Source organism: Strix aluco, chromosome 6 (assembly GCF_031877795.1).
Source record: "Strix aluco isolate bStrAlu1 chromosome 6, bStrAlu1.hap1, whole genome shotgun sequence".
Lineage (NCBI taxonomy): Eukaryota > Metazoa > Chordata > Aves > Strigiformes > Strigidae > Strix > Strix aluco.
Genome location: NC_133936.1, coordinates 41741677 through 41763484, shown reverse-complemented (window position 1 = coordinate 41763484; position 21808 = coordinate 41741677). Strand labels below are relative to the sequence as shown.

At 43.0% G+C, this 21808-nt stretch overlaps 1 protein-coding gene across 3 annotated transcripts in view; it reads right to left on the bottom strand.

The window, feature by feature from the left end:
* Positions 1-5980: 5980 nt before the first annotated feature.
* Positions 5981-21808, bottom strand: part of DRC11 (dynein regulatory complex subunit 11) — a 111755-nt gene continuing 95927 nt past the window's right edge. For 2 of the 3 annotated variants that reach the window (XM_074829803.1, XM_074829805.1), the window contains 4 exons: positions 18558-18644; positions 14429-14606; positions 10976-11214; positions 5981-6557 (listed from right to left, as the gene is read on the bottom strand). In XM_074829803.1, coding sequence (XP_074685904.1) covers positions 6453-6557; positions 10976-11214; positions 14429-14606; positions 18558-18644 — 609 coding nt within the window. In that variant the 3' untranslated portion in view covers positions 5981-6452. Of the gene's footprint in view, positions 6558-6991; positions 8067-10975; positions 11215-14428; positions 14607-18557; positions 18645-21808 lie in introns of those variants that run through there. The other variant, XM_074829804.1, reaches the window with a different exon arrangement.

Here is a 21808-nt window from a genome sequence, read left to right as displayed (position 1 = left end):
CCTGGGGTAGCGGCCTTTCAGCGCAGAGCTGGGGAATTAGCCGGAGCTGCGTAGGCACCGTGCCTTTGATTGCACCACGGCGGTGTTTCAGCAGCGGCCTCTGAAAAGCATTGTTGGCCGGGGGCATCCCAGGGCAGCGAGCTGGGGGTCTGGCTGGAGAAACCCCTTCTCCTTTGAAGAGGACAGCCCCACGGATTCTGTGCAAAGCTGAACAAGAGCCCTAAATGATTTGGGGATTTTATGCAGCTTGTTATCTTAGGTGTAGGGTTTTTTTTTTTTTTGAAATCCCAGCAAGAAATAATCCTCTTTTTCTGGTCGGAATAGAAATGGCTTGATGCCATGAGGCAAAAAATAAAAGGAAGCTCTACCCGGTGCTGTGATGATTTGCAAGGCTAGTGAGAGACTACATGAGGCGTTTTCAAATAGACTCCAATATTTTCAGTGCTTAAAGAGGGCCCGACTACGTGACACCTTTTTTGAAGCCCCGATTTACAATGGACCCAGGCTGAGTGCATTATAATTTGCTGCGCGAAGTTCCAAAGTCGCAGTACTTTCAATAATGAGCAGAGAAACCCTAATATGATGAGAATTTTTTGGTATTGTGTTTAATGAAAAGCTAAAAATGTGCTAATTTGTAAGTCCTGTTGTGGTAGTGGCATTGGAGGCTTTTGAAATGCATTACTGACTTAGGCAGTATTGAGGAAAAAATGACATTTTGCTACTAGCAGAAAAGTCAATTATAATGTTTCCACACTTTAGAAAATTGCTGATGCAGGATGGGAGTTAATAGAACAGTCAGCTTCACTTTGTGTTACCAGATTTGGGGGGTTTTGCTGAGAAATGTCGGATTGTTTTTTAATTCCAATGGTAACTTAGACAATAAGCTACAACAGGTGCCGCATGGTTGGTACTTGTCTCTGGCCAGGGTGTGCTGGGAGGAGATATATTCCCTTGGGCTGCTCCCACCTGGAGTCTGAGTGTTTGCCAGCCTGGCGTGATGCATACTGCCCAGGACCAGGGCAGATTATCATAAATAAAGATTTAGCAGCATTTTGCAGTTGGGCTGATCTCTCCCTGATGGCGAAAGAGCATGTGTCAGAGCGCTGAGTCCAGTGCAATCTGTTCCCAGCGCTTCGCAAAAGAGCCCTGTTAATTTATTAAAACATATTTAACTCAAGAAACTGGAGAAAATAGCTGTCCTTATCCACTGTGCTCTCAACGGAGCTTTTTTCCATCTCCTGGAGAAAACAGCAGTAAACTTTTCCTATGCTTCTGGGGAACTGAGGGGTGGGAGCTCTGGGAGACTCGCTGTGGTTGCCAGAGAGCTTCAGTGCTGGTTGTAAAAATCCCGATGCTGGAGGAGTCGGCTTTCAGGAAGGCAGTGGCACTCCCAATAACCCTATCTCTAAATCAGTACAAGCTAGAAAGGCAAAACAGCTCATACAAAATTGGCAGGGATCAGAGACAAGGGCTGGCACGGCTTTAACAGGAGTTACAGTGTCTGATTAAAGGGCTTTGGCCACAGCAGCATAACCCGAGCGCTTGACATAAGCCAGGGACCTAATAATACCCGAGGCACATTGTGAAGGCATGACTTCATGGCGGCTGCTGCCTTTTTACCTCGCGAGGGCTGTTCTTCCTTCCTCCTCGCTGCGAGGACACAGCCCTCCTGCCCGGCTGCGTGGGGCTGGGGCTGCCTTCGGTTGGCGGCGTCCCTGAGAGCTCGCTGCCGGGAGGCAGATGCTTCTCCTGAAGGGATGCCAAGAGGGATGGTGCCTGGGGTCTGCAGAGGGACTGGGGGGCTCTTCCCTGGGTGCTCTGGAGCAGGGTGGAGGTGATGCCTCACGACTTCAGGTGCTGCTTGGTTTTGGTTTCTTACTCAAGTGCTATGGTAACCTGCTTGTGTTTCTCAAGCTTATCAATAGGGTTAAAACCAATTGGCAAATATGTCTGAGGCAGGGTATCTGTTACATACCTGGAATCCTGATTATGGCACTTTTTTGCCTTGTGGCAAATTGGTAGCAACTTATTTCCAACTGGAGCAGGACTGTCAGCTTCAGTTTGAGTCTCTGCTCTGGCTCGTTTGGCTGATGCCCAGTTGATGAGAATTGGAGGTTACTGGCATTTTTGGGAGGTGAAGGTAATGTGGGGGATCTGTACAACAGGGAGGTGGGCAAGAATGGCTCACAGGTGCTTGGATGGAGGCTGAGTGCTGGGGCTGTACTCCTTGCCCGCCACCCAGGACCCTGCAAAGCTGGCACTGAACCTGGGGCTCCTGCTCCAAGCGTGGTCTCAGGGGCTATATTTAAAGCACATTAAAATCCACAGGGCAGGGTTATGCCAAGACTTTATTGCCTCTGGGAAAGTGAAGTCACATCTTGCTCCCTCTTTCTTGGCTGTTCCTCCCCCGTGTTTCAAAATGAGGTTCCTGCTTGGTGTGGTTAAAGCAGAAAGATGGGGAGTGAGTATGAGCACTTTTAAAAAGTCATGTCGTATGTAGTTCTCCTGGGTTTGGAGGAAGCAATTAAGCCAATTAATTTATTGGTAAATTATCTTATGATGAAGTACAAAATAACTGCAATGAAACGCTGACATTCACATTAATACCAAATTAGTTACTGTATTATGACTGTTCTTACAATGAATGCCCAGTAATTTAATAGTAATGGGACATTTAAATAATTTAGCCGATAATTCTCTAGATCACTTACATATATAAATGAGCATGACAGCTTCTTTCTCAACTTTGCTGGTGCTGCTGGATTACCTCCCACCACCACACCAGGAGTCAAAGCAACCTGGCATGCCTCTCCACCATCACCCAAAACTCGTCTCTTGCTGGAAACTAAGTAGGAGACAGGGTGTAGCAAAGGGGATTTTCCTCCCTCATCAGACTTTGGGATTGCTGCAGCTGGAAAGCAGAGTGCAATTGCCCTGCATCTGGGCTTAGCAAAGCCACAATCTTTTTTTTTTTTTTTTCCTTCCTGTGGTGAAAGATCTCTGGGTAGAGATGCTCTATCTGGGCAGTTCTTGAGAGAACTATTAGCCTCGCAGTGGGATGGGCGTTGGAGATCCAGCCAGGGCCACTTAATTGAATAGTTCAGCCACTGACACTGAAATTACTGTGTGTTGGCTCCGCTTGATGCGACAGCTTCATTTTCAAGTAGCTGCACTTTCTGTAATAATTGTTATAAATATTGTTAAAATTGCTCCTCATTCTTCCCTCCCCACTCCCTCCCAAGAGGACTCTCTAAAGGAAAGCGAGGGCTTGACAGCTACGCAGGGCAGAGTTTGTCTCCTTTATTGCTTCTCTGTCACCCCACTGCACCCACGGAGCTGTTTGTAGATACACCAGCTGTGGCTTCCAGACCCCCATGGGGGGGCGGAAAAAGAAATGCAGTTCACGCTGAAAGCAGCCATCATTACAAGCTACACCTAAAGGATAAATTACCCCAGTGCTGTTTTCCCATAAACTGGTGAATACTGGAGAAAAACCACAGGCTTCTGCCCTGCCAAGCACACCTGGGACAGTGAGAGGTTCACGCATCCCTTCCGCATGGGGTCGGAGTCGTGCCCTGGAGATGGATGTTGCCAGTCAGCGTGTTACTTTGCTATTGAGATTGCACTGAACCTGCTGAAATATTAGTTAATGGGCTTGCTTACGTCCAACCTAAATGCGGTCTTTTCATCACATCATGTTCTGCTGTCAAACCTGTTGTGGAGAGGAGTATTCCACTGTCGGCAAGATTGAGGACAGAATTATCCAAATTAGTTTTCCTGCAGATGAGAGCGGAGATGAGGTTTTTAACACAAACCCTGCCACCTCTTTGCAGCGTCTGGCTCTTCTCACTGAGGATGAAGTTGAAGAGTCCCTTTTTTAACTGGGATGTGCTGCCAAATTTGTGAAGCCAGCAGCCTGCTGCAAGCAAGCGCCTGCGGAGAAAGAATAAAGAAAAGAAAGCTAAAGTTTGTAGCTGCTCTGCTGCAAGCGATTAAATGCAGGGGCTGGCAGCTCACACGCACGGGGTCCCTTGTGTGGGTCACGACGAGGCTCCAGCAGCTGGATTACTGCCGAGATGGCTGAGGGAAGGACTTGTGTGCACTAGAGATGTCCTGAGGTGTTGCGCAGAGGAGATCAGCAAGAGTTTCCTCTCCTGCCATTTGGATCCCCTTGGCAGGGCTGGAGATGCGGCCGCCAGGTTGGAAGGTTGGAATCCAGAGGAGCCCTGTACTGGACAGCAAAATGTAGCCAAAGAGGACCACAAAAATCCCAATCTGGGGTGGCTCTATCCTATGTGCTGTGATAGTATGGCAGCATCTTCTTCCCTCTAGGAGAAAATTCATTTTATTAACCAAAGCCATCCAGTTCCCTCTGCTGTGCTCAATGCTATGATTGCTTGAGTCATTTTCTGTGCAGTTAGCTGCCTGCAGGAATCTTTCTGGGCTGTTCTTCAGACTTTGTTGTTTCCATGAGCATCTTTGTACATTGGATTTCTTCTTGGGAGTGGGAGAGACTCAGTACCATCCCCTTCCCAGCAAGCTTTGTTAGAGCATCTTCTCAAGCAGATTTTTGGGTGGGCTTTTCTCTTTCTGCAGGGTTTCTGTCCTAAAGCATGTTGTGTACTGACCAACCAGGTAAAAGTGCATTTTCTGCAAGTCACTTGCCACCATATTTTTGGTGAAATAACTCTGCTCTAGCAGGGGGAGTGAGGGGTTGGGGTAGTACAAAGATGCAGAAATGTTTAAAAGGTGATTGTTTCCTTTTACACAGAAGATGTATCAGCAAGATCTTAAGCAGTGAGCAGTGCCATACTTGGTGTGAATCGTAACTGGCAGAGTGCATGTGATGTGCCTGCCCTCAGCCAAAGGCAAGTTGGCCTGGTTTGTGCTGGGGGAAACCTGAGCAGCTTTCTACAGCAATGCGGCCCTCCTTGTACCTCCCTGTCTATAGCAAAGGCATAAAGAGGGCCTTTGACCCCTTGGGGATGGTGTGCCTTGTGTTTCCAGTTCAGTAGGTATTGTGAGTAACCTAGTGTCAAGTCAACATAGGTATGTTGCAGTTAGAGGTGAAAACAGGTATTTGTGGCTCCGATCTGTAGAAGAGCCCAGTGAATGAGATCCTGTACTTGACATAAAGGCGGTGCTGGCTCCATCCGTGTCAGGTAGGATGTCCCAAAGCTTTAGGGTGTTCTACCTTGCCCCCAAAATTGCTGACTGGTGAGCAAACAAGATTACTTGCCTCTCAACTATCAAACGCTATCATGGACTACTTGGTACATTGTGTTTCTGTGATGGCTTAGTTCCCTGCACTTGCTATTTGTGATATTTGGATGTCAGGCCTAACGCACTCTATTGAGTAGGAGATACTACATCAAAGCACAAGACCAGGAAATCTGTCTCCAAGTGAGACGTTCCTGCCGTAGAGCTTCACGTTTTGCTGCTCAAGCACACTGAATCAGCTACTGTGATCCCACAGGCTACATCTGTACACAGCTTCATGCGTGGGTCTGAATGTGATGGGGCAGCTTTCCACCAGTGGGCTACTTAAACAGGAGCTTGCAGGACTGGATTTAGAAGAAGCTGAAGCAGGCCTAGGTGGATTGGGTTTAACGCAGCATGAAACAACCTTTTAGAAAGCTCAACAGGCCTATTTCAGATTGCCATTGCAGCTGCTGTTCTGTTACATATGGGTTTTTTAAGCAACAGATATATTGCTATTTGTGCAAACAAGGTAATTTGGCATTGTTTTCTATTGCAAAACAGAGTCTCAGGACATCCACCAAAATGAACACCACCTGACTGCTTTGCTTTTGCTTCTGTTCTGCTTATTAATGTCTTCTGCTGACATCCATGGATATGAATTTGTTCATAAGGCACCAAAAGGTGAAACGGTGCTGGTCCTCATGCGGCTGTGTAAATATTCAGCTTGTGGTAGATTGCATTAAGTGTCTTATAATCCATCCCAATTAAAAAGCAGTCTTTATAGCTGTAATAGTTTTATTGAGAACTGTAACACATTAGACCTACAGATATATAAAGCAGTTAGTTTTATAAAGCATATAGGATATTAAAGTAATGAAAGACATTAATGTGACATCAATTTTTAAGGAGAGTTACTTGCTGAAATAAATGAGTATAGCCTAAAAGTTGATGGCATGTTACAGTCCTGAGTAATGAACCCTTCTGCCCCCTAAAATGTCTTAGAATAAATAATGCTTGAGCAAGTCAGTGGTCATTAACTCTTTATCCTCTGAGAGCTACACGTCACATTGATGTCTCATCTGATTTTTTTTTTTAAACTTTAAAAAATTTATTCAGAAAGGAATTCTCTTTCCTGGAATACCTATAAATTGGGGTGTGTTGTTCTGATGTGTCTGCTTTCCGAACATCTTCCCCCTTTCAGTGAAGTAGAGCTGTGACTGGTATTGACAGATGCAAAATTCTTGAGGAAGTTAGTTTTTCCCTTTTCCTTTATTTGTTTTTCCTTTTCCTGCTTTCTTACTGCCTTCCAGTGCTCTGATTCGTGCTCTACCCAGTGGTGTCTTGGCATACCAAGCCTGGAGAATCAAAAAGCATGTGTATGTTTTAATAAAACTTAAAAAAATAAAGAACACTTAAATTTTTTACTGGTATGATGGAGCATTCCTTATAAAAAACAAAACTCTTAAAATCCTGGCTGGCTTGTGGAGAAGCAGAAATGAAATCCTTAGATCTCTTGAGGACATTATTATAACAAGAAGTATAGCAATTGCTTGCTTGAACTGTGTCTCATTAACAGGAATACTTAGCTGGGCCATTTGTGTTGCTATAGTTATGGAAATGTTAGAACTTCTACGATCAACCCTATTTCTGAGGTATATAGCTCTTGTCCAAACTCCCTCTGGTCTGAAACTTGGCAACAGTCAAAGCATATACTTCTCATGGCTCTGCAGATCAATCCAGACAGTTTTTATTTCAACGAGAGAGCTTAAGAAGTAAAACAAACCCCGAACATTAAAAATCTGTTTATTGCTTTCAGATGCCTGTTCACAGTCCTGTGACTTGTAAATGATTTTGGTATAGTTGCTCTGCAAACTTGCCAAGCTCCTGGACTGTAATGTCAACAAGGCAGTTCTAGGCCATGTGAAAATAATGTAAAGTGAAGGAGAAGGCAATGCTTTAGAGTTCATAGTGTGTAGGAATTAGTCTTTCCCCATATATACATACAGGAACCTTTATCAACAAAGTCCTGCCTACACCAGAGATTAAAATGCCACTAGGTGTTGACATGATTGATAAAATGCCTTCCTTCTTGACCGTATTCATCCATGTGCTGCCTCAGGAATGAATGTCTTTCCTCTGACCACAGACCACTATTTAATGCCACGACTGTGTCTCCTCTGCCCTTCACTTGGGCCCCTGTTGTCTTCAACCTTCCTACCAATGTGGCATTCTGTAAAGTCTGCCTTTTCCATATGACCCATACAAAATGCTGTTTCCAGCTTGAGCCTGGTAAGGGTACCCCTAGGAATTTGCCTTGTCTAGTTTCCCAGTATGTGTTACAGACAGGCAGCAGCAAGAGAAGAAGTTGGGAGAAGAGGTATTGGAATTGTACAGGGAAGGAAAACCCTTGATGTTCCTCTCCTGGCCCCAGATAATCTTTCTTGGTGTCATGCTGCTCAAAGCCTTCCTCTGAGTCCTGGAAAGGGGCTGACGACAGGCACCTTCTTTGGATCTCTTGTCTTGCAGATTAAATACTGTCACCAGGGAAATGAAGTCTGACAGCTGTCAAATGTCCAGCTCTAACACTGTGATGTCTCCTCTAACTGCCTGAATTAGCTGAGCGCTCCTCCTCCAAGAACCCCAACTCCACTGACTAAAACATCGTGCAACCTCTCATGCATCCACACCTAGATGGCGTCATGAGAGGTGTTTGGGAGGAACCCCTGGGCTCTCAGTACAGTGGCCTGGGCAATTGAATTTTACTGTCCTAAAGATGGTCTCGGGCCAAGCTATTGCTGTGTCAGGGAAAACAGACACGGATGGGGCAGGGAGAGGTCTGGAGATGGCTGTTTCTGGTCCTTCACCTGTGTGGGAAAAGAAAGACAAGGTGGTGGTTGTGACTATTGTCTCGGGGAGGAGTTGACTTCCCCAGCAGTGGCTAGCAATCAAGCAATGTCTCTGGCTTTCCATGCGTGGTAGGCCATAGAAATTCTATTTTCCCCCCAGCTTTGTTGTTCTGGGTATAATGTTGTCCAGAACTTAAGTGGGAGATGCAAGGAATACCACCACCCCGCCAACAGGTTGCTGGGTAGGGTGGAAAGCGTTGTTTGGTGGGTGCAGACTGGGGAGGTCATCTCATTGCTGCATGTGGCAGGAGGAGCCGAGTCACTTGTGATGTCTCCTCTTGTTCTCTTCCCATTTCTTTGTGCATATATTTCAATCCACAAAATTAACCTGCCTGTTGGCATGTGACAATGGCTGCTTTTGGCTCTTTAGCTAGTGGAACTGCTATTGTGGGATTAATGAAGCCAGCTCCTCAGGTATGGTTAAAATAAAAGCAGATTTATCACTAATGCACTAGCATCTGAACGGGGGACGTAAGTTACTGACAGTAAGTGACTGATCAGTTAAAATGTTTGCTTGTTGGAGGAATGATGTCTGCAGTCCTTGGTATGGGTTTTATTACATATTGTAAGTATTTTGTACCAGTCACTGCCAGGCAGAACTAGTGTGTTAGTGGGACTGCCCTTTGCTCCTCTAGGACTACTGTTATTTCTGTGTAAGGATTTGTATCGATCACACTGGTGCAATAATTTATAATTTCAAAAATGCGGAGGTGTAATTGGGGCAGAAATTTGAGTGAATTGAATGAAGAAATCACATTATCACAAATTTTGCATTATTTATATTCATTTTAGAACACTGGCAGAATATAAATGTCAAGCAGGGAGATTCATGTTTCCAGTGAACCAAAATCAAAGATCCATCACAGCGCTAATCTTCACTTTGAATACTGCATTTTAGCTGCCCCACTTCAAAAAGGACAAAGCAAAGCAACAGAAAAGGTCCAGCGATGGCAATGATTAGAGGCTCAGGAGGAGGGGCCTCTGTGCAAGAAGAGAAGGAGATACTGGAGTTAATTAATGCACGAAGCCATTTTGACAATCCTCTTCCCCTGTGCCATATTACAGGTGCTGGGGCAAGGTTCCATGACATTTAAGGGAAACAAATTTAAAACAGATAAAAGGAAATACTTTCTTAAGGGCTGTAATTAATGCAAGGAAATGATTGCCATGGGACGCTGAGGACAGTATCGTCTTAGCTGTGTTCAAAATGAAGTGCTGCCTGCGTACTTCGTGCTGTACAAAACAGGCACATTTATAGTAAGTGGAATAATATTTTCAAGTTAAACTTGCACTAAATACTAGCTCTCATGTTTCAGGGTACAAATGGATTACTACTTGGAGCTGGGAATGATAGGGGTTTTTTCTTTGCTGCAACAATGAACCATTAGCCTTTCCCTGAGGAAAGATATTGGTTTAGATAGGAAGCATGAGGAAAAAGAGTAATTTGCCAAATATCACAAATGCTGCCTATGTTGAGTGAGCCAAATGGCTCTAAATGGAAATTGGAAAGTATTCAACAGGGCTGGGAGAAATATGCACTATCATTAGGTTAGCAGTGGAAGACGACTTGGACAAAGTTGTTAGAAACCACATCCTGTTTATTGTGCGAGGTGCTGTGGGGATTCAAAACCAGAGGGGGGATTCAAAGAGCAAAACGAAAAGGAAACCATTCAGCCAGGAGAACTGGGTGGTTTATAAGTGGGTTTGGGTAGAAGTTGGCAGGGTATGGGACCAAGAAAGCTCTTTTGGGGTCTCTTGGCTTCAGCACACAAGTCCTATCCTGTTTGGAGCCCCTCGTGTGGGCTGCCTGCAGCTCCTTGGTACCCAGCAGGGTCTTCCTGCCTGGCGGCCAAGGCTTTTACTACAGCTTAGTAGGCTTGAAGTGCCTTAGTCAAGCACTGTGCCATTTTTCTGGGGTGCCAGTGCTGCTAAGCTGTAGTGCAGCTAGTTCAAGTAGTGGACTTGAACTAGCTGTAGTCGCTAGCTAGTTCAAGTCCAGTTCAGCTGTCCCTAAGCTACACTGAAGTCACTACAGTAAATAAACCGTAGACCTGTACTTAAGCCTAGTAAACTGTTCCCATCAACAGGAAAACCAAAAGCAATACAGTGAAAGCAGAATTAACCACTACATAAAGATAATCCTAGTCTAGGGGAAGAAAGAGTAATTATTACTGAGCTACATGTGGAAAAAGTAGCTGTTTGCAGGTTGATCCATGTATATTTGAGGTAGGTATAATGCACCTCAAAAGCACTAGGCTTTGCCTTCAGGATTTTATAGCCCTGAGGGTGGGGAGATGGACTGAGTTTGAGGCAGAAACTATTTTTTTTTTTTTTTAAACCCTGAAATGGAAACTCTCTTAAGGAAAATTCTTGTTTGAAATAATTTAAAATAAGGACTTGGTCCCTATGTGGAACACCCTGCAGACCCTGCACACCCAGGTTTTTTACGTTCTCGGGGCAATAGAGCTAGGCTTCCTGAACATGTCAGCTCTGAAAGAAAAAGGACCAATGCATTGTACTAATGACACCTGCATAATTTATCCATGCACGTGAAGGCCACTCTGAGATGAGCGGGGTGCAGGCGGTCGTTTCAGCAAAGCAGTATGCCAGGCGTGTTGCCGTGCAGAGTTGCTGCCTGTAATAATGACCGTTTGCCTGGCACGTCCAGCTGTCCAGCAGCTTGGGCTGCCAAACATCTCAAAATGGGGGAGATGGGTATTTGGTGCTGCTGAGCCATACATCATCATTCAAATAGTGATGTGCCAACCCATCAGCGGAATTAGCAGGTCTCTAGATCAAATGTGCCTGGACAAGGACATGGCAGGGGACGATGAAAGACAGCCAGTTAACATAGCTCTTAAAGTCACCTTAAATGTTTCTTCCTCCTCTTTGTACACTGGGTCCTGTCTGGCCAGAGAAGTCATGAACTCGGCAGTCTTCAGTGGCTTCCTGGTCATCCGCAGGAGGCGTAGCTCGCTCAGGACAGCTTGTACTGCCTGGACAATGTGTCCCTGGGTGAAACCATCAGACACCTTTGCGAGGCAGCTTATGTTCAGCAAGTTGGTGATTGCTCCACCATTCTGCAGGATGATGTGTTTCCATAACACTGTTCATCAGGACCCAGAAAATGAGAGAATGCCAAAGACACGTATTAAGGAAAGCAGGAGAAATATTTTTGCATTTTGAAATTGAAAAAGGAAAATAAGGGATATCAGTCAGGAAAGCCAAGATTCAAATTTTTCTTGTTTGCCGTTTCTTTCATCTAAAGATTTGTAGCACAGAGGCCTTTAGGCACATCTGTTCTTAAACCATTAGTGATCATTTGTTGGCTACCAGTAAGTACTTTTCAGAAAGTCATTAAGGGCACATAATGTGAGGTGGATATGTGTGGAAAAATGGAGAGAGCTACTTAACTATGCCTGTGTGCATACCCAGAAAGAGAACCTGTCCAGAATGTTCCCATTTGGGTGTGTGGAGTTAAGTACCTATATTAAAAGCCTGTTTTTATTTCTGTGACCCCGATCACAGGTTACTCCTGCTGAACTGAAGGCTGCTATGGGGACTCAATGTCTGGTTTGGAAGCCAAAGCCTTTCAGTTATGCAGGCACATGTTGCAAAGGCCAAGTGTAAATTTCTGTGATTGGCATTTTGCTTGTTATTTAAACGGTGAACCTGTTTGTATCTTTTAGCTGTGAACCTCTGACACAAAGGTTTTCGTAATGCTTGTGAAGCACCTGAGATTTTGTTTCCAAAAATAGATAGGAGTAATAACTTCTTTTGTTTTATCCTATGTAAAGTAACAGTCTGTCTCGGAGAAACTTAGTAAAACTTTCATGTCATTTCACCATACTTTCCTTTAAAGCCTGATATGAAAACATTTGGAAAAAATAAGACGTATTACGCATAGGGATTAAAAAGGGTCTTGAATGAGACAGACAATCTGTGATTTGGGTATTGTGTGTTTGAATGCTCATATGTAATATGAAAATGTTGGGTGGAAAGTTAACGGTACTGGATGTTGGGACACTCATGCAATGGAGAAAACCTGTCTTATTCTTCCTTTGATTGCAACGTTGATACTATGGATTTGTGTCCATAACTATTGACGACTTTGTACTACATTTTTCACTCGGGCAAACTGTGATCTTCCACGTGAATTATATCTATGCTCAATAATTATTGGTGGATTCACTAATTCATAAGAGAGGAATTGATGCACACAACAGCGAGCACTACTTCTGCACAGCTTCTGTTGCAGGTAGGATCATGCATAGTACAAGGCACTGACTTGCTGGGTGATTAATAGCAAGAAACCAGTATAGGACTGTGTATCTTTCAGTTTAATGATTTCCGTTGTATGTTTACTGTTTCCGTCATGCCTAGATTGGAATATTCTGGTTTGTAACAAAAGGGAGGGTTGTAGCAGACAGGTAGCTGTGCACTATGGCTATGAATATTTGTTATGTTTATGGCTTTTCTGTCAAAACAAGTTTCTTTAGTTTTCAAATTGGGTGTCGGGCAGTGAAAACTGTCAAGATTGGAAGGTGAGTGCTCTGTACTGTAAAGATCATGTTTCCATTGAACTTCAGGAAAGGTTGGAGCTAAAGAAGAAGCCAGGCACAATCTTAAATGGGACAATGTCAAAAAAGTAAAGCTACCAGTTTAATCTGCTTTAAAATGTCAAGGGTTAACTTTTTCAGGCATTCTTAAGTTTGCATTTGAAATCCCTTTAGCTGGCCCTTTTTTTGACTCCAAATTAGTGGTGAGAATCCCAGAATGTGACAGTTCCATCTCCAGAAGTGAACATAGCTAAATTCAGCTGCTATCACCTCCTTTCTCTAGGTCTTATGTCCCTTATCTGTTAGCAATTTATCAGAGCTGTAATGTAACATGAAACACATGTTAGCTTGCTTAGAGACCATTTCCCATCCACACGATGAAAATTACTGATCGTGGGAGAGATTTACAACGTGCTAGGCAGTCAAAACCTGTCTTGAGCCTGCCGAAACATGCATCATCTCGGTACCTTGGCTCCCTCTGTGAAAGGCAGCATGAAACTGGACTTTGCAATACAGTTGTATGATTTTTGTAATAAGGTGACTCTGCAGAGCAATATTGTAGTCAAGGTACAATTGTGTAGTGAGGTCCCTGAACTGAATGTGGCTTCCTTTACCACTGAATGTGGTATTCTTCTGGGACATGATCTATCAGAGATCAGTGGCATGAAGAGAGTCTGTTTTCCTTCATGTGGTGAGCAATAGGGATATTCATGCTAGGAGCTGCTGGTAGGAGAAGCGCACCACTGAGAGTCCTAACTGGGAGTGTTTGGTGCCATTCTGAATAGCTCAAAACCTCTTTCTATATTATCTTTAGACTGAACCTAAACAGCCCTTCTGCTCATGAGTCACACATCCAGACTCCTTTGTACCCAGAAAACTGTATTAAACCATGTGATATCTGTGATTAGACCACAGGAGAAAAAAAATTATATTTTTGGGAACAAAAGCCCTTCCACCAGCCACTTATGAAGGGTGTGGACAAAATACCATTTTTCTTGTAGTAATTGATTCACATTACTAAGCTTAATTTGGAGCATTTCTTCCTAGTCAATGCTGAGATATGGCAGACTTCAAGGTGATTCAAATTTGAAAACAAACTTGCGTTCCTGGAAGTTTGTCTTTTTTCTAGCCATGTAAATTTGTCTAATAAAAGACACAGTTTTCCTTACAAGCTTTGACTCTCAGTGTATGGGGTACTCAATGAATTTGTTAGACTTTGGGAGGGCCTGTCTATCACTGTAAACATCTGATAGACTAGACATGCAAAATCTTGCATGCCTTTACGATTTATCTCATGATCTATAAGTACAGAAATGGAAGTTGATAGTGACAACTCAGCCCTCCAGACATGGTTCTGTTTATGGAGAGGCCCTGAAATGTATTGTTTAGAGTATGGAAACTGGATAGGAATAACAGAAATTCAGAATCACCATGTAAAAAAAAAAAAAGTTTAAAATAGAAAATGTGCACTGAAATAGGATCTCATCCTTCATACAGGGAAAAACAGCTTGGGCTGAACTTGCTGCACACTAAACTCGTGGAAAAATATTAATCACTGCTGAACAGTATTTTAAATTCTTCTCCCAACTTCCACTTTTATTATTTGACCTTTCAGGTAGCCTGCATCAGTATTATCTAAATTTTCAGGAATTAAGATGTACCTGGGGTATGAATTGAGTTTGTAGTCAGTTTTGAGGATAAACAAGCAATAAGCATGGATTTTAAACAGTAGTAATCATCAGGATGACTTGAAATACTTGCCAAATCTTGAAGCGTAGTCAGGCCTAGGAATCAGAATAATTTTTTGGTAAACTTTGCAGAAAGGTTTAAGGTTAGCATCAAAGGGACGGTTGGTGGTTCCCACTAGCAGCACTCTGTCCTGTGCTTTCAGAGCCTTGAGGAATTTGGGGAGGATCTTTTCCAGTTGTTTTGGGTTCATCTTCAGCATGTACATGTAATTACAAGGAGGAAAGAGTTGTTACCAGTGCTGACAGTTTAGTTAATGAGGTGAAGTTGTGGACATGCTATATACAACAGGATTTTGTGCTTTTTTAGTAGTCTAGTTGCATTTAGCATAAGCAGACTAGATGCTCAACCTAAATAGAAAGCTTCTGTCTTCTGAAAGTCACTTAAACACTCGATTTCTGCTTATGTATTTGTGGGTTTGTGCTAGTGTCTTTTACTACTGAATTTGTTGGTCCTGTTATTGAAAAACAGGAAGGAAACCACTCATTTAAAGAAGGAAATTCTGATTTCCAGTTTGAGGAGAAATATTGCTTGGACCCCAGTACTTGATGGACCTTAACAGACAGAAAAAGTGCCAGAGTATGTAACCTGGTGGGAATCCTCCCAGGTCTTGGAGGTTATGATCTACCAACTCCTACCTATGGTTTACATGTGAAAAATACACTCCTTAATTTTTGCTGTGATTTCTAGCTTGATAAGGCTCTAACCTGAGAACACAAGGTCTTTGAACTCAGGATTCATTTCTTTGCAATAATTTACTATTTGACTTTTATAACAAATATTTAAGTACTATTTACAGAACAGAGGAGTATTGAGCAAAACCTGGTATTGGATAGTTGCGTTTGATAATGTTTATGTGAATATTGGTTGAAGAACCTTAATTAAATTGCTGCGGTGTCACTCTACTGTTAATAAAGCTCTAAGTGAATAACTGGGTTAGGATAGTGTATCAGAGAAGTCTTGGAAGCCTCTTCAGAAATGATTGAGACTTAACATCGAGTCACCAACACTCACTTGGAAACTTTATTCTCTAGATCACCTTGTGATTTTTTTTTTTTTAGCTTTAGTAGGCAGCTTCCTGAAAAACTTGAGCTTCAATTTCAGATCAGTCTTCCTTAATGTCAATAAGGAAGAGACTATGTCCTGAAAACCTTCTCAGCTGAGAGGCAGTAATAAACACCTGTGAGGCTACATTGTATGTATGACCTTTGTGATCCAATTTTTCTGTTGTCTGTAGCAGCAGGCAGCTGACAGGAGACAAAACTCTGTTCTGTGGAGTGAAAGCTACAGAGGAGGGTAAATTGGGAAATCAATAAGAAATCCCCAAAGTCTTGGGGTAGTCACAGTTATTTTCTAGCTAAACTTGTCTTAATTACAATACATCTGTTTTCTCATTCTTTTTATTCTCATGGTCATACTATGCAGCTTCCTAAGTCTGCCAATTGCTTGATTATGACAATGAGTTGAGCATGTCTTAGCGCTGGGGTTTAGGTCCCACTTTGGAGCACGGGCACGTTGCTTGCCAGGACAATGCATCCAGCTCATGCTTTTGCTCTTGGACGAACTATTCCTGTGGCCATCACTCAACGCCAGCTGCCATCTTTTCACTCCCTCTTTGTTGTGCCCATGCACCCAATGGTCCCCGGAGAGTGGGATGTCTGCCCTTAGTCCCAAAGAACATGCCATGTAACCACAGTATATCTGTCCTGGAGCAAAGGAGAAGTCTTGGCTTTTCTCTTGCTCTGAAAGAAAGGATGTTGCTCTGTCTGCACCCAAACAGTATGTTTGCTGTCTGAGGGCATGACTTCAAATCACAAGTTCTTATCCAAACTTTGACATTCCCTTGCTGGGAAGCTTTTGGTAATGAACTTGACTTCTCTGATGATTAAACAAGCTTTTGTTACATATCTACCTTGGAAGTCTTAGTTAACCTTGCCACCTTTGCTCTGTCAGGGAGATCTGGTCACAATAATGACCAAAATGTGGATTTACTTTGTTTTTAACACATTTTATGCTGGATAAATTACTCTCCATGATTTATATATCCGTTGCTACCCGTAGGCTTCAAACTTTCCTTCTCTTCGTATTGAAAGGAAACACAATCATTCTCCAAGATGTTTTGAGACATCAATATTGCTAGGAAAGTAAGAATTATCAAATTACTTTAGGTCTGGAGGTGGGTGGGTAGAGGAATCCTCTCTTGCTGAAATGACTGATTGACTGATAGTTGCTTCAAGTGAGACACGGTGTTTTCTGGGCTTGCTTTCTTCTTCTGGAAAAACTGAGTCTATCAGGAGATGCAGAGAATTTTTAAAACAACTGCCTGACTCCTATTTTGCCTCTTACTCATGAAAGTAAGTCCTAATTTATCCCCTGCATTTCGGGTGTAATTTTTTGGGGTGACAAATTATATTAATGGATTCCCGCTGATCTAGAGTTGGTTACAACAAGTGTTCATTGCTCAGCTTGTAGGAATCTTAATTTTAAAATTTGACTGAACCAGTCTCAGAGACCAAGCTAAACACTCCACCCATGTTAAGCCTACTAAGCCAGACCGGCTTTATGTGTCAGCAGCTCCTGTTATGCTTTGTGAAACCAATGTGTGTCCATAGCTCACACATTTCAGGGATATGTCCTGAAAGCTAATAATATCTCCTCCACTTGGAAAGAAATCTGTCAGTAGCAAGAAGGGCTGTTGAAGAGGCAAGCTATGATTTCAGCCACCATGTGGACCTGAGCTGGAGAAGAGTGGGGTGAATTGTGAAGGTGACCCCTATTTGTTTAACTATGAGAGAGATACTACTTTTCTAGTGGGTATTTGAAGAACTTAAGGGTGCTTTTTACCAGATTCTCAGTCATGGTGCCAGAAATGTCACACTGGGATGAGCAAAGTGACTTCTACTCACCTCGGCTTCTGAGGGCTGAGCTTAGCTCATCTTCTCTAAAATTCTAGTGCTCCTAAGGAAGGCTCCCCAGATTGCCAGTTACCACTGCCTGTCCCTCCTGTTTCGTGCTCTCTGGCTCCAAATATGGGTTATGCTGTGAACTATGTGGGACATGAGCTATGTCGAGCCTTGAGCCATCTACTACCACCAAGAACACAAGACACCTTGTGTTAAATGCCTGCAAGTCTTAAGATATGATAGCAGGGACAGAGGTGATACCTCCAACTCTGAGGTGGGCAGGACGAGAAACTTTTCCACATTGGTGGCTATCAAAACAGACAAAGATCATGAGTACTCCAGGCAATCTTTGGCCCCTAGTCTTAATTTTAATCCCTATCTGCACTTGCTGTCAAGGTTTGAGACCAAAAGAAAGGTTCCCTTTTGGAACGGGGACCACTACAGGGCATCAACCACTGCACACCCATCATCTCATGCAGTCCTCACAGAAGTAACAGCCTCATTTGAGGTGATGCTTCATTGGTCTTCCAAAATACAAGCCTGCATCCATCCCACAGCCTAAATGTACAGGACTCACCTCAACAAAAAAGGCTTAATCTTTCATATGGAGCTCTAAAAAAAAAAATATTTTTCAAGCAGCATGAATCTAATCAGAATTTGGGTGAATTGTGCTCTGCTGTGGTGGCTGAGTTGCTGTGCCTATTGGGCAGTGCTTTAATTTTCTTTCTGGTGGGGAAGCTACAGAAGAGAGGAAGGAATGGAAGCAATGGCAATAGGACTCCTGGGAGCCCAAAGAAAATAATCTGTAAATGTAACTATTTAACACAGGCTCTTTGTTTTCACAGTGGAAATTTATCCTTGTTACTTTATTGTTCACTTTGGCTTCATCCAATTTCTCAAATTAATAGAGCTGAACAATTTAAGCTCATCTTAACTTTTAGTTTCTTGCCTCATACTTTGAAACTCTCCATTATTCCCTTCTACTTTTCAGTGCACTGATGAGCAGTGACTGGACTATTTTTAAATAAAGCAAGTATAGGTGTAGGAGAGAAATGTGACCTCTTGGGGGCTCTTAAGAAGTCATAAGACTCTCTTAAAAGAAAAAAATGTTAGTGAGACAAGCTTTGGCAGGTCTGGTCATACTGGTATGTGCTAAGCTAAGAAATACACTTGTTCCTTTGTGTTGGTTGTAATGCAACAGGAGAAATTATCTGCACTGAAATAAAAAAGGAGCAACTCACCTCTTCTTCAGCCTTTGGCACTGCTTTAGAAAATATTTTTTCTGTGTCTCCAATCCACACAACTGAAGGCTGCAATTGCTTAGCCACCTAAGAGAAAATGGGGGAGAGAAGGCAAGAAGTTGATTAAAATGGCTACAATTTCATACCTGGGTGCCTATAATTATGCTTTTGAATCCGTATTTCAGCAGTTAAAATTAGCTTGGTTTATTTTTTTTCCCAGAAACATTCAGCACTCATGGATAGCACTTGCTCTGCTCAGCAGCCTTGGAAAACCAAGCTCTCTCTAGTTAGAAATCTAACATTAAGAACCCAACCCAAATTGGATCATTTTGACTGCTATGCTTATCTTTCATTTCTCAACCCAAATTCAGTTGCAGTTTTGCAAAAGGAAGCCTGGACTTGGGAGTTCAATGGCAACCACCAGCAGCTTTAGACTGGCTGCTCTTGCCTGCAGGATCCCTCCCTGTTTTTCTGAAGGCAATACAGGCAAGAGGTGGTTATTGCATGAGAAATAAGGGTACTAATATTTAAGCAAAATAGGCCGATATGGGATCTTCTGGATTACAAAACAGCCTTTAATTTGCAGTTAGCCTAAAAATTAAAATGGAACCTGTTAAATTTGAAGCGGAGGGTGTCTATACAAATGGGCTTTCCAGCTCCAAAGTCAGAGGCACTATACCTCTGGTTCACAGCAGGATGGCAGCAATGCTACAGGCTTTTTCACATCTTGCACTCTCCCTATTGCTATAGAAACGCCAGTGGTTTAGACATTCTGCTGCCAAATTTTAATCACTTTCCAGTGGCTCTCAGAGCCGTGCTAGTTTGCTCAGCAACAAAAGTGATTGGCTTGGAGTCAATGGGTAATGAGAGAGACAGCATTCTTCTGTCCTGCTTTTTTTTTTTTTTCCCCCCCTCAGCTGAAACTGCTGCTTCCAGGAAGGAAGCTTACAAAATCGATAGGTTGTATACATCATAAGCTCAGTGTCTGATTGACAGCCAGTGCAGGAAGAATGAAGTCATGAACATCTTTCTTCAAAGCACTGCAGTTCATTTTTTTTTTTATGGACGCATTTCAAAAGTACCAAGCGTGTGTGTCCGTACAGTAAAAATGGATTGAAGATAGGGGAAAAGAATACTAGATGATGGCTGTTAAACTTGTTTGCTCTGCTGTGCTGCTGATGGGGTGAGGTGGAAACAATGCCAAATTCAGCATGTGACACTTTATTTGTGGTAACTCGTCAGTCCTAGAATATTTCAAGTGGTACCTCCCAAGTTCAGAACAGTTTCATTGAGGAAAACAGAGCTTCTTCCTTTGTTGGAAGGCAGGAACTCAAATGTTTAGCATTAGTAATGAAGATTTTAAAAATAAAAACATCATATGGAAGATAATATGAAAATCCTGCAGAAACTGGCGTGTGGACCTAGGTAGTTATGTGAATGTTTATCTGCATGTACAATTTAAGGAGTAACTCCTCAGTCCAGCAGTGTATTGAGTATACAAGCTGGAATGAAATGACAGATTAAAATTGTACAGCAATAATATCTGCCATTTTAAGGCCAGATGCTTCTTTATCTACTTCCTATTTACCTATTATCAGAGATGTTCTTAAGCCTGCACACACTGCAAGGTATATCTGAGAGGGAAAGCTTGTGGCTTTCATTGAACCGAGCTGTTGCAGTAGCCTTAGACTTGGGGATTTTCTGCTGAGTATCCTGCTAGTCAAGGGCTCAGATACCTGCAGAAAATGCAAGTCAGTCCTACCGATTGGCCCTTGCAGGTGAATTCAGTTAGCTCCTGGATGTCTGTAAACAGGCTTGGAGACAAGTGGTGGAAGAAGAGTAATGTGGTAGCATGGTCATATAGCAGAGATGGGGCAAGTGACATTGTTTGTAAAATTAGACTTGGAAAGAAAAATAGGTGTAGTTTAAGTTGCTAAAAGAAACATACAGCTTCTTAACAAACTGCATTTGCATTTCATGCACCTGCTATGAAATCTACTGTGATGTGTGGAAACTCTGACTCAGAGACCCTTACCAAACCCGGCATCGCTAATGAATGGATTATCAGCTGGCGCTTTCTGATGCTTCTGATGGTGACTTTTACCTTCTGAAATGTAAGATAACAACCATTTTTTGCTCCTGCTCTGTGCGTGCCTGGAGAGGATGTCAGGAGGCAGATGAGGCAGTGTGACACTGTTTCCCTTGAAGCCTGCCTTTCCCCCGAGTGAGGACTGGGCTGGTGGCACGCTGTCTACTCAGGTTTACAGACTGAGTGATTGTGTACCACCCCGATAGACTGTCACTGTGGGATTTGCTGTTGTTGTGGTGCTTTCTCCCCACTTTACTCACGTTTACAACCAAAAAGGTGCCGTGTGTTTGCTTCGCAAGGAGAATAGTGGTGTTCTGGTATTTTTGCTTTGTGAGGCAATGCAGCTGTATGAAGTCTGGGGAGCTGTGTATCTGTTCTGCAACGTGTTCCCCATACCTGTGTCTGATGCTGCAGTGGGATGTGACAGGGGGAATAAGGGTGGAGGAGGTTACAGAGGCCATAAAAGCTGTTGGCAGTGGTTGAACTCTGCTTGTGTACTTCAAAGGGAACCATGTTGTCCTTCCAGTGGGGCCACCGCAGTCCGGGAGGTGGAGATCTTCCCCATTTGGCTCAGCAATGGCTTCTGTGGTTAGCTCCCTAAAATGGAGCCTTAAGTTTTAAATCAGACTATACTTTAATTTTAACTCTTAAGGAAGAATGCCCACTGTTGTCACACCTGTCATCATTTTTGTCCCCTTTATTTCCCCAGTGGGTAAGTGGAAATACAATGAATAATGTCAGTTCTGGCTCTTCCTTAAAGAGGTACTTTCCTGTGCTTTCTGTTTTGGGGCAATGATCTAAATCTATAAAGTGGCCTGCATATATTTTTCTGGTGTTGATACACATTAATACGACCAAATTCAATACACTTTTTTTGGGCCTGGCCGTTTCATTTTTGAAGACAGATCAGACACCCAGAATCCATCGGCATCTAATTTAAATTGTTGGCAGATACGTAGCAGACTGTATATCCCCCGTGAAAGTGCTTCATTTGAATTATCCATGGACAGTTTGAATCCATGGATAATTAAATGCACTGTACATAATTAATTTGTAATTGAAATTTTATTAGCTTTGCTGCATTCAACAATTTGTTGGAGCTGCCAGCAGATGGCTCCTTAACCCTTCTAATACCGCACCGAGCCAGCAGCCACCTGCGCTG